The following is a 13773-nucleotide window of genomic DNA, read 5'->3' as shown; positions in this document are numbered from 1 at the left end:
TTTTTTTTTTTGATCAAACAGTGTATTATGATTATGTCTATAAAAGAGAGCACGAAACCATGTTAATTATTTACCATCTCACAATTTCCTTGTTTTCTTCATTCTCTTTTTTCAAAAAAAAAATCAAGAAAATTAAAATGAAAGGCTTCGGGAACTCGACGAGTATCATTCCTAATATTACTCTTTCTTTTATTTTCTTTTTCGTTTGTTATTTCCAAGACGTGCTTGCGGCTCCTCCTACTACTAGGCAGTATTTTTTGTGTCGTCCCGAACAAAGGGATGCACTTCTCGCTTTCAAAAACGAGTTTGAGATTGGAAAGCCTAATCCTTCTTGTATGACTTTTAAAATCGAATCTCATCGGAAGACGGAGTCATGGGCGAATAACAGCGACTGTTGTAGTTGGAAGGGAATCAAGTGCAATGCCAAGTCCGGAGATGTGGTCGAGCTAAACCTTCGCTGCAGCTTTCTCCATGGACGGTTACATTCCAATAGCAGTCTTCAAAACCTTCCTTTTCTAACCACTCTTGACCTTTCAATTAATGCTTTTAATGGTCCAATCCCTTCTTCGATTGGAAACCTTCCTCAACTCACCTATCTCATCCTTTGGCGAAATAATTTCAGTGGTCGGATTCCATCTTCGATTGGAAACCTTTTTCATCTCACCTCTCTTCGACTTTCGAAAAATAATTTCAGTGGTCAAATCCCAGATTCCATTGGAAACCTTTCTAATCTCACATTTCTCTCCCTCAGGTATAATCATTTCAGTGATCGGATTCCATCTTCGATTGGAAACCTTACTCAACTCATCTCTCTCGACCTTTCTTTTAATCAATTGTCTGGTGAAATACCATCTTCTTTTGGCAATCTAAACCACCTGACCAGAATATATGTTGTTCGCAATATGCTCAGGGGCAACTTTCCCACTGTACTACTGAACTTGACAGGGCTGTTTGTTTTATGTATCTCCGGAAATCAGTTCAGTGGTGCGCTTCCTCCGAATATCACTTCACTCTCAAACTTGAGAGATTTTGAAGCAAGTGAGAATGCTTTCACTGGAACTATCCCTTTTTCTCTCTTCACCATTCCTTCTTTGGTTGTATTTGATTTGAGTGATAACCAACTCAACGGCACTCTTGAGTTTGGTAATACATCTTCTTCACCATCTAACCTATACTTGTTAGACATTGGCAACAACAACTTCAAAGGGCCAATCCCCAGATCCATTTCCAGATTAGTCAACCTTTCGAGACTTGACCTTTCTCCTTTCAACACCCAAGGCCGCCCAGTTGACTTTAGTATCTTCTCGCCTCTCAAGTCACTCGAATATCTTGACATATCCTATTTGAACACCACCACTACGATTGACTTGAATGATATCTTTTCATATTCCAAAAGCCTCTCTTATTTAGATCTCTCAGGCAACCATGTTTCAACAGCAAACAAAAGGTCAGTTTCAAATCCCCTTTCACAGGAGATATATTCTTTGAGCTTATCAGGTTGCGGTATCACCGAGTTTCCAGAGCTCCTAAGAAGCCAACATGGAATGACGTTTCTAGACATCTCCAACAACAAAATCCAAGGTCAAGTTCCTGGCTGGTTATGGACTCTACCAAATTTGGAGTACCTGAATCTTTCCAACAACACTTCCATCGGTTTCCAAAGATTAAAGAAGAAACAAGGACTATCCTCTGTCTGGAAAGCATCTATACGGTACTTGCTTGGCTCCAACAACAACTTCATGGGCAAGATTCCTTCTTTCATTTGCGCATTGAGTTCTTTAAGCGCTCTCGATTTATCTAAAAACAACTTGGACGGTTCAATCCCTCATTGTTTGGGAAATCTCAATAGTACTCTTTCAGTTTTAAACCTTCGTCAAAATAATCTTAGCGGAGGTCTTCCAGAGGATATATTTGAAAGCCTAAGGTCGCTTGACGTCGGTCATAACCAACTTGTGGGAAAGCTTCCTAGATCTTTGAATCGTTTCAGAAATCTTGCAGTTCTAAACGTGGAAAGCAACAAAATCAACGACATCTTTCCGTTCTGGTTGAGTTCTCTACAAAAGCTACAAGTTCTTGTCCTTCGCTCCAATGCATTCCATGGACCAATACATCAAGCTTTCTTTCCTAAGTTGCGAATTATCGACATATCGCATAATCACTTCAATGGAACTTTGCCATCAGATTATTTTGTGAAGTGGAGTGCCATGTCATCACTTGGGACAGACGAGGATCGGTCGAGTGTAAACTACATGGGATCAAGCACTTACTACCAAGATTCAATGGTTTTGATGAATAAAGGTGTAGAGTTGGAGCTAGTACGTATTCTAACAACCTACACAGCACTTGACTTTTCAGGAAACAAGTTTGAAGGAGAGATTCCAAAGTCTATCGGTCTAATGAAAGAGCTTCATGTGCTCAACTTGTCAAACAATGCTTTCACCGGCCAAATGCCTTCATCTATGGGGAACTTGACAGCTCTCGAGTCGCTAGACGTTTCCCTAAATAAGCTCTCAGGAGAAATTCCACAAGAGCTAGGGGACCTCTCGTTCCTTGAATACATGAACTTCTCTCATAACAAGCTTACAGGACTAGTACCAGGGGGCACTCAGTTTCGAACGCAGCCTTGCTCTTCCTTTGGAGATAATCCGGGACTTGTTGGCTCTTCTCTTGACAAAGTTTGCAGAGATATTCACATGCCACCGTCGCATCAACAATATGAAACGCCGGAATTAGAGGACGAAGAAGAAGTGATTAGTTGGATAGCAGCTGCAATAGGATTCATACCTGGTATTTTCTCTGGTTTAACGATTGGATACATATTGCTTTCCTACAAGCCAGAGTGTTTCATGAACCCTTTTGGCCGAAACGTAGACGGAGAAACACCACAACTCAGTAGACAGGTAGGAACGACTCGATCCCTGTGTGATAATGTTCCTAACTTTTTAACGAATGTTTTTAGCAAACATTAGAACAATTAATATGTCCGTAATTGATACCGAATTTTGTTTCGAATATCTCTTTGATCTTTCATTTCCGTATACTACACTAGGTAACACCATCTCCAGTGTATATCTCTATTTTTCACTCTATTATAGAGTAACTATAAAATAGATTTTTTCCAATGTGTTACTCTATACTTGACTCTAAAATAGAGATAGTGTAAAAAAATTGAGAATAGAGTTACTCTAAATATATAGCAATCTCATCATTTTCTCTATTTTAGAGTAAAATATAGAGTAGCGTTGGAGCAAATATTGCTCTATAATAGAGTTTTGACTCTAAAATAGAGTTGGATTAGAGATGCCCTAATGTTCGTTCTGACTTTTTAACGAATTTGTTAGCAACAAGCATTAGAATAATTTGGTGGATAGGTTTTTTTAAAATAGGTACGTAATTGACACCGAAATTTGTGAAATATCTCTTTGATCTTTCATTTCCTTATATTACCCAGAAAGAATCAGAAGTTCTATTTCAGTGATTGAACTGCTGAACTTTTAAGAATGTAAAGTTCCCTCTATGTTAGGACTTCACATGGAAGTTTTATCTGGTTGCGTTCTTACATACACAATCCTTTGGTGCTTTCAGGGTGTCCAAGAAAACAACAAGAATGAGGCGTGAGAGAGAAAGCTAGCTCATACTATCTGCATTTATGGTTTGACAACGTTTAAGAGCTCTCATTGCTTCTCCATTATTCAACAAGGATGAAAACTTCAGGTGCCTCACCAAAACTAGCAAAGATCTCTCTTTCTCAAGTGTCTACTTAAGAAACAAGGGCTATCCTCTGTCCGGAAACCATCTATGTGGTACTTGCTTGGCTCCAACAACAACATCATGGGAAAGATTCCTTCTTTCATATGCGAGTTGCATTCTCTAAACACTCTCGATTTATCTGAAAACAATTTTAACGGTTCAATCCCTCCTTGTTTGGGAAATCTCAATAGTACTCTTTCAGATCTAAACCTTCGGCAGAATAATCTTAGCGGAGGTCTTCCAGAAGAAATATTTGAAAGTCTAAGGTCGCTTGACGTTGGTCATAACCAACTTGTGGGAAAGCTTCCAAGATCTTTGGATCATTTCTCAACTCTTGAAGTTTTGAACGTGGAAGGCAACAGAATCAACGACACGTTTCCGTTCTGGTTGGGTTCTCTACAAAAGCTACAAGTTCTTGTCCTTCGCTCCAATGCATTCCATGGACCAATACATCAAGCCTCGTTCCCTCAGTTGCGAATCATCGACATATCACATAATCACTTCGATGGAACTTTGCCATCAGATNGGTATTTTCTCTGGTTTAACGATTGGATACATATTGCTTTCCTACAAGCCAGAGTGTTTCATGAACCCTTTTGGCCGAAACGTAGACGGAGAAACACCACAACTCAGTAGACAGGTAGGAACGACTCGATCCCTGTGTGATAATGTTCCTAACTTTTTAACGAATGTTTTTAGCAAACATTAGAACAATTAATATGTCCGTAATTGATACCGAATTTTGTTTCGAATATCTCTTTGATCTTTCATTTCCGTATACTACACTAGGTAGGACCATCTCCAGTGTATATCTCTATTTTTCACTCTATTATAGAGTAACTCTAAAATAGATTTTTTCCAATGTGTTACTCTATACTTGACTCTAAAATAGAGATAGTGTAAAAAAATTGAGAATAGAGTTACTCTAAATATAGAGCAATCTCATCATTTTCTCTATTTTAGAGTAAAATATAGAGTAGGATTGGAGCAAATATTGCTCTATAATAGAGTTTTGACTCTAAAATAGAGTGGGGTTAGAGATGCCCTAATGTTCGTTCTGACTTTTTAACGAATTTGTTAGCAACAAGCATTAGAATAATTTGGTGGATAGGTTTTTTTAAAATAGGTACGTAATTGACACCGAAATTTGTGAAATATCTCTTTGATCTTTCATTTCCTTATATTACCCAGAAAGAATCAGAAGTTCTATTTCAGTGATTGAACTGCTGAACTTTTAAGAATGTAAAGTTCCCTCTATGTTAGGAATTCACATGGAAGTTTTATCTGGTTGCGTTCTTACATACACAATCCTTTGGTGCTTTCAGGGTGTCCAAGAAAACAACAAGAATGAGGCGTGAGAGAGAAAGCTAGCTCATACTATCTGCATTTATGGTTTGACAACGTTTAAGAGCTCTCATTGCTTCTCCATTATTCAACAAGGATGAAAACTTCAGGTGCCTCACCAAAACTAGCAAAGATCTCTCTTTCTCAAGTGTCTACTTAAGAAACAAGGGCTATCCTCTGTCCGGAAACCATCTATGTGGTACTTGCTTGGCTCCAACAACAACATCATGGGAAAGATTCCTTCTTTCATATGCGAGTTGCATTCTCTAAACACTCTCGATTTATCTGAAAACAATTTTAACGGTTCAATCCCTCCTTGTTTGGGAAATCTCAATAGTACTCTTTCAGATCTAAACCTTCGGCAGAATAATCTTAGCGGAGGTCTTCCAGAAGAAATATTTGAAAGTCTAAGGTCGCTTGACGTTGGTCATAACCAACTTGTGGGAAAGCTTCCAAGATCTTTGGATCATTTCTCAACTCTTGAAGTTTTGAACGTGGAAGGCAACAGAATCAACGACACGTTTCCGTTCTGGTTGGGTTCTCTACAAAAGCTACAAGTTCTTGTCCTTCGCTCCAATGCATTCCATGGACCAATACATCAAGCCTCGTTCCCTCAGTTGCGAATCATCGACATATCACATAATCACTTCGATGGAACTTTGCCATCAGAGTACTTTTCTAAGTGGATTGCTATGTCATCACTTGGGACCGACGAAGATCAGTCTTCCGAAAAGTACATGGGAGGTGGATTTGGCTATTACTCAATGGTTTTGATGAATAAAGGTGTAGAGTTGGAGCTGGTACGTATCCTTAAAATCTACACAGCAATCGACTTTTCGGGTAATAAATTCGAAGGAGAGATTCCAAAGTCCATCGGTCTAATGAAAGAGCTTCATGTGCTCAACTTGTCAAACAATGCTTTCACTGGCCGCATCCCTTCATCATTAGGGAACCTCACAGCTCTCGAGTCTTTGGACGTTTCCCAAAACAAGCTTTCAGGAGAAATTCCACAAGAGTTAGGGAACCTCTCGTTCCTTGCATACATGAACTTCTCTCATAACCAGCTTGCAGGTCTAGTACCAGGAGGCAATCAGTTTCGTACGCAGCCTTGCTCTTCCTTTGAAGATAACCTGGAACTTTCTGGCTCTTCTCTTGAGGAAGACTGCAGAGATATTCACACGCCAGCATCACATCAACAGTATGAGACGCCGGAATCAGAGGAAGAAGACAAAGAGGTGATTAGTTGGATAGCAGCTTCAATAGGATTCGTACCTGGTATTTCCTTTGGATTTACGATTGGATACATACTGGTTTCCTACAAACCGAAGTGGTTCATGAACCCTCTCGGCCGAAACAATCGTAGACGGAGAAGCACTCCAACTCACTAGAGAGGTAAATGTTCCTAACTTTTTAACGAATGTTTTTAGCAAACATTAGAACAATTAATTAGGTGGATAAAATTAGACTGCTGAATTTTCAGAATGTAAAGATCTCTCTATGTTTGGACTTGACATGGAAGCTTTATCTGGTTGCTATCTTCCATACACAAATACACAATCCTTTGGTGCTTTCAGGGTGTCCATGATAACAACAAGAATGAGGCATGAGAGAGAAATGAAGATCATTTCTATCTGCATTTACGGTTTGAAACGTTTAAGAGCTCTCAATGCTTCTCCATTATTCAAACTTCAGGTGCCTCACCAAACCTAGCAAAGATCTCTCTTTCTCAAGTGTCTGTCTAGTTAATAAATTTCTTAGCGCATTTTGCTTGTGAATAAGTGAACCAGAAGAACATGTACGATCTTTGGAATGTTTTAAAGCTTTTAGTTTAAATGTCTATTTAAGTTTCATGTGATAGTTAAAATCAAACCTTTTAACAAGAACAATGGAAGTGAGCTAAAAAAAAAAACCCCAACCATCTACCGGTTTTTCTGCAATCCATACTAAATCTGAAGCATACTATATGTCAAGGATTAAGAACAAAAGAGGAAAGAGTATTCCTTAGGTAACTCTCAAACTCGGAGTCAAACCATTTCCATATTCTTTCTTTTTTCACATTTGTTCAAAGGACAAGAGAAGAAGCATTACAAACTCCAAGAGTCATCAACCACATCTCTTGTAGTGACGGAAACATATTAGGAGGATCCACAAGGAGATTTAACTATACTTCTTTCCTCAAAGTCTCAGGATATCTTCTCATCCTCTCAAGAATTAGGCACCATCGACGAAGAAGCTGATCCCATGTTACCCCCGAAGCTCTTGAAACAATCTTTGTCCAGTCCATCTAGAAAAGATTAATCAGAAAAAAAAAAAAAAAAAAAAAAAAAAAAAAAAAAAAANAAATCAAACATACCTATCGTCGTGAATGACTCCAGGATTAGAGTCGAATCTCTTCTTTCTCAAGCAGATGTTCTTTGTTGTTCGTTTTTTAAATCAATCTAAATAAAATTTTCTTCTGTTAACTAAGATGTTTTGGAATGAATTTCTTAGGGCACGTGTCAAGTGTTTGATTTGAGAGTTGAATCGATCAGAAGAAGACATCTTAGAGAAATCGGAAGCTTCTTTCTCGTATTCGAGTTTTGGTTCCGGTAACAAATCGTGTATTTTGTTTTCGCCTTCTGAGTGAATCGATTTTTTTTTTTTTTTTTTAATCAGAAACGAGTTTGAGTTGGAAAAAAGTTTGTCTTTTTTATTGATTGGTTTCTTTTTTTTTTGTGAAACATGTTTTTTTGTCTAAAAGTTGGTGTCTTTTTTCTTACTTGACGAGGTTAATTTCTCTTTTCTTCATTCTTAAGATAAGCATCTGATCATATATTGTTAGCAATTGGGGAATAAAATTTGCAAAGTTTGAATCTTTTTGACTTTCAACGGTGTGTCTATAAGCTGTTCAACAAAATGACTCAATGAGAATAATTGCTAGTAAATAACTCAACGTTTTTGTTTTTTTAGACAGATATTAAATTTGATTTGTCCCCTTTCTTGCTTCAGGTGAAACAATGCTGAGGAAAACGTTTTTTTCTACACATCTTGTTTCGAGGTGTTGTTTCTCATCAGTTACTTCAAAACTGGTGTGAATTTGATCAGCTTCAGCAACGTCATGAGGAGAACCCCAAGGACGACAGCATTGCTCAGCAAGCGGCGAAAATGAAATCTCTTCTTCTTTATTACGCAGATGATATTTGTTGTTCGTTGTTAAAATGAAATCGATCAAAAATCAAATCTTCTTCGGAAGCTTTCTTCGCGTTCTATGTAGTTCTTTCTAGGAGCGTCTCTCTTTTTTTTTTTTTTTGGGTAAAGATTTTAACTTTTTACCAGAAATAAAAAAAATTATTAGGAATTGAAAGGGTCGAAGTGGTATTTATAACTAGTAGTAGTGTGACATGGCACTTATTAATACTCAAGCTCTGGATCATAACATAACCCAGATGATGACACGTGTTGAAATCGACACCACATAAAACCACGCTATCTATACGGGTAAGCAATTAAATCCTTACTGTAGTTGATAATACAAAGTTACAAACACATAAAGAAACATATTTAACTCAATAAATAATACATTGACGAAAAACAAAGTTTGGAAAATAACAATATGTTACTCAAGGTGCAATAATTTAGTTGAATTTAAATCAACTTTAGATTACAGAATAATACAACTATTTTAAGTAATTTATATTTAGAAATTAATTGAAATTTAATTATTAAGATAAAAGTCTCATTTTAAAGATTATATTCTATATTTGAATCAAAGAAAAGAAAAATTAATAATCTGTTATTCATAAATAATTTTTAACAAAAAAAAATATATACATTTCATAGTATTGAGAATATTATTTATTTTCTTATTTTATCAATATATTTAAAAAATGAATTATATATCCAAATAGGCAAATACACAAACAACATCATAATAACCGAAAAAATCCAAAATAAAAAAATGTACAGTTATGCGATTTTTGGGCGATTCAGCGGTTACTCTTTCTTCGTCATCTTCAATGGAAGATTCCGACGGTTATTGACGCCGGAGTGGGGAGGTTTCCCCTGATCCACGTTCGAGCGGTTCTTTCCGACAAAGTCGCAATGGCTTTGCACGATGTTGCAGTTCCAATTTGGAGACAAATCTATTTAAGGATGCAAATTGGGGCTTATCTTCTCCACATCCAAAACCCCAATCTGCCACTCAAATCTCCATACTGGTTCTCTCTCATCTCGTGTTTTAATGGCAGATAACCTTCGACGTGATCTCCAAAACATCAATCTTGGAATTGATGATGCCCCGATTTCTCTTCCACAATCAATTGTCCAACAAGCGGCCGATTCAAATCGTTTTTGTCTTCTGGGTAGACCCCTCATGCCGCGAAAACAGAATATCCGTCAAGTCATTGCCTCTCTGCCACGATCGTGGGGTCTTGTTGGATTTGTTCGGGGAAGATTGGTAGAACAGCGTCGTTTCCAGTTCATCTTCCCATCTGAAGAATCACTAGAGACAGTGCTGCGCCGAGGTCCTTGGTCCTTTGCCGATCGTATGTTGGTGTTACAACGATGGACACCGGATATGGATCCTTTGGCTCTGAATTTCATTCCATTTTGGGTTCAGATCGCGGCATCCCTCTCCAATTCATGAATCTGGGGGTCATTGATAGCATCGCTCGATCACTGGGAGAAATCATGGGCATCGATTTTGATGACGCTTCTGCTACTCGTGTTCAGTTTGTTCGGATTCGCATCAACTGGAATGTGGACCACCCACTTCGATTCCAGCGAAATTTCCAATTCTCACTCGGTTTGAACACCGTGATCAGCTTCTTCTATGAGCGACTCCGTGGATTTTGTGAGGTATGCGGAATGATGACACATGATTCAGGAAACTGTCTGCTTCAGAATGGTGGCCCTGATAATTTTGATGATGCTAACGATGACAACGATGAGGATGACGAACCAGCGTTCCATGGTCATCCGGGAGTCCATATCCAACAGATCGATGATCATGGCCAACCAATCATTGATGATGATGCAGTGGAAGTCGATTTGCCTGATGGTCCTGCCCCAAATGCTGTTTCAGATGCTCTCTCTGATATCGATCCTGATCATAATGCTCTAGAGGAGATTTCTTCTGGAAATTCTAATGAAAACAATGGATCTGAGTTAATACGTGATGTTGTTAACCTTTACAACCCTATTCCCTCCTTTGTCAATGAAACAGGAAATACTCCAAGTTCGATTCAGTTGCTGAGTAGGGAGCTACGCAAAAGAAAACAAACTACAGAGGTAGAAGATGAGAGCGTCAACCAGAGACGAAAGATCGACCAAGTTAACTTTGAGATAGGAAGTGGATCAAATACAGTACCAGATACGGATGAACTTGCCAGAGCCGCGGTGGGGCCGATACCACCACCAATCCCATGAGAGTTGGATTTTGGAACTGTCAAGGTCTAGGACAACCCTTGACAGTTCGACGCCTAGAGGAGATACAACGCCTGTATCTTCTGGACATGTTGTTCCTGATAGAAACAAAGCAACAAGATAACTACATAAGCGACTTAGGCGTGAGTATGGGTTTTTCAGATATATGTCTTGTTTCTCCTAGAGGATTAAGTGGTGGTTTGGCTGTTATGTGGCAAAACCATATTTCTGTTCAAGTTGTTTCCCAAGATGTAAGGCTTGTAGATCTCCATGTTGAATATAAATCCTTTAATTTCTACTTGTCTTGCATTTATGGGAATCCACTTCCAAGTGAACGACATCACTTATGGGAGAAACTTCAACGTCTCTCAGCAAATAGATCAGGTCCATGGATGATGTGTGGTGATTTTAATGAGATTATGCAACACTCTGAAAAGAAAGGTGGCAGACAGAGAACTAATGCTAGTTTCGGAAATTTCAGAGATATGATTAGCTGCTGTAACATGAAGGACCTCAAGTTTAAAGGAAATCCTTTCAGTTGGGTTGGTAAACGCCAACAGGAGACGATTCGATCTTGTTTGGATCGAGTATTTGTTAACTCAGATTGGCAAGCTATGTACCCAGCCTCAGAAACAGAATTCTTGCCTATAGCAGGATCAGATCATGCTCCTGTCGTCATAGATATAGAGGAGGAAGTTTGCACTAAGAGAGGCCAGTTTAGATATGACAACAGATATTCCCACAATGAGAATTTTGTGGAGGCAGTTCGCTATGGTTGGAATAAGGGTAGAACAAATCAGTATGGAGGGATCCAACACAAGATACACTCTTGTAGAAGGGAACTCGCAAAGCTGAAGAGATCGACGAGGACTAATTCAGCTGAGCAGATAAATACTCTGAAATATCAGTTAGATGCTTCAGTCAGAGATCACACTATTCCTCTATCAACAGTGCAACAGATTAGACGAGATTTAAATCAAGCTTACAGGAATGAAGAACGCTATTGGAAACTGAAAAGCAGAAATAAATGGCTACACTTGGGGGACCGCAACACAAAATATTTTCATGCCACATCAAAGACACGAAAGGCAAAGAATAGAATCAAATCTATTCTTGATGAACAAGGAATGGAACACTTCCGTGATAGTGCTATTGGAAAAATTGCAGAGAGTTATTTCAGCGAACTCTTTACTTCATCCCAACAAGGTGCCCTTGATCAAATAATATCAGATATCGAGTATAGGGTAGATGAGGAGATGAATCGTGGACTAATTGCTCCAGTCACAGACCAAGAGATCAAAGAAGCTGCTTTCTCTATTGGACCAGACAGAGCACCAGGTTATGATGGGTTTACAGCCTCCTTCTATCAACAGTTTTGGAATATGATTGGTACAGATGTATGTAGGATGGTCCGTCATTTTTTTGAGACAAATGAGATGGATAAAAGCATCAACAAAACTCAGCTCTGCCTAATTCCGAAGATCACAGATCCAAAGCAAATGGCAGATTTCCGTCCAATCAGCTTGTGTACTGTAACCTACAAAATCATTTCGAAGGTGATGGTGAAGCGACTGAAAAAATATTTGAACTTGGTAATCTCTGATACTCAAGCAGCCTTTGTCCCAGGAAGAAATATAACAGACAATGTTCTTGTTGCTCATGAGCTCCTGCATTCTCTGAAGTCAAGAAAAGAATGTCAAACAGAGTATCTTGCTATCAAAACTGACATTAGCAAGGCATATGATCGAGTTGAGTGGGAGTTTCTGGAGAAGATAATGCATAAAATGGGGTTCGCTCCGAGATGGATATCGTGGATTATGGAATGCATTCACACAGTTTCTTATGAAGTTCTTATTAATGGATCTCTGTATGGCAAGATTTTGCCATCTCGAGGCCTGCGTCAAGGTGACCCACTATCACCATACTTGTTCTTATTTTGTGCTGAAGTATTAAGTCAAATGATTCGTAAGGCGGAGATTAATGGCCATATTCAAGGTATAAGGATAACAAGCAATTGTCCGTCAATAACACACCTGTTATTTGCGGATGATTCGTTATTTTTCTGTCGTTCTTCAGTGGAAAATTGCAAGTATATTGCTACAATTTTTGAGACCTACGAAGCAGCCTCAGGTCAGAAAATAAACTATACCAAATCTTCAATGATTTTTGGTATGAAAATCCCAGAGACAAAGCGACAAAGGCTAAAACATATCATGGGCATAGATAGAGTTGGTGGTGGGGGTAAATATCTTGGCCTCCCAGAGCAGTTTGGAAGAAAAAAAGTAGAGTTGTTCAATCATATTGGGAAAAAAGTTAAAGAAAGAACAGAAGGATTCCGTGGGTTGCTTGGAAAAGAATGTCTCTTCCAAAGAAGGAGGGAGGCTTAGGATTCAGAGACCTTCATGCTTTTAACAAAGCACTCCTTGCAAATCAGGCCTGGAGAATATTACAGGACCCGCAGAGTCTCCTTGCAAGATTATACAAAGGTTTGTATCATCCTAAAACTGCATTCCTTGAAGCACCAAAAACAAAATGTGTCGTATGGTTGGAAATCAATACAAGAAGGGAAGTCTTTACTTCAAATGGGTCTTCGTGTTCGTATTGGAACTGGTAAGGATACTAAGGTCTGGTCTGATTCTTGGCTACCAACACTTCCTCCCCGTCCAGCTTCTGGCCATATCATTGATCCTGAGATGGTAGTGGCTGATTTATGGCTGGAAAATAAAAGAGAGTGGGATCCAGTTATTTTTGAAGGCGTTTTAACCCCAGAAGACCAATTGCTAGCAAAAGATCTATATATCTCCCAATACGCTGAACAAGATAGGTATGAATGGGCATACACAACTTCAGCAAAGTATACAGTGCGATCAGGTTACTGGCTCGCGACACATGTTGGTCTTGACTCTGAGGAGATTATTCGACCACCAGATGGATCAGTCACTTTAAAGGAGAAAATATGGAAGAACAAAATTGCTCCAAAACTACAGCATTTTCTGTGGCGTTGTCTCTCAGGAGCTTTAGCAACAAACACCCAGCTACTAAAACGAACGATCCCTGCCGATCCGATATGCCAACGGTGTTGTTGGGAGGAGGACACAATTAACCACTTACTTTTTACTTGTTTTTATGCGCAGGCTGTATGGCGTTTAGTTCAAACATATGTGGGAGGACATCTTCAATTCACTGATGATCTTGAAGAAAATATGAGTCTGCTCTTAAATTTAAACAAGTATGAAGCCTATCCTCTTAAGACTCGATCATTGCCAATATGGATAA

General features: G+C 38.8%; 2 protein-coding genes across 2 annotated transcripts; both read left to right on the top strand.

Moving 5' to 3' along the window:
• Window positions 95–2969, top strand: LOC104764843 (receptor-like protein 12). The gene has a single exon (XM_019240808.1). The coding sequence runs from the start codon at window positions 138–140 to the stop codon at window positions 2967–2969; it is 2832 nt and encodes a 943-aa protein (XP_019096353.1). The 5' UTR covers window positions 95–137.
• Window positions 5289–6482, top strand: LOC104767434 (receptor-like protein 12). Its single transcript, XM_010491461.1, has one exon. It carries the CDS (start codon window positions 5289–5291, stop codon window positions 6480–6482), a length of 1194 nt encoding a protein of 397 aa, XP_010489763.1.

The sequence above is a fragment of the Camelina sativa genome, chromosome 19 (genome assembly GCF_000633955.1).
Source record: "Camelina sativa cultivar DH55 chromosome 19, Cs, whole genome shotgun sequence".
NCBI lineage: Eukaryota > Viridiplantae > Streptophyta > Magnoliopsida > Brassicales > Brassicaceae > Camelina > Camelina sativa.
Note: the sequence above shows the minus strand (reverse complement) of the source record. Positions and strands in the feature narration are given on the sequence as shown.

Coding starts and splice junctions, on each gene's coding strand:
- LOC104767434 (XM_010491461.1), top strand. CDS start 5,289: ATGTGGTACTTGCTTGGCTCCAACAACAACATCATGGGAAAGATTCCT.
- LOC104764843 (XM_019240808.1), top strand. CDS start 138: ATGAAAGGCTTCGGGAACTCGACGAGTATCATTCCTAATATTACTCTT.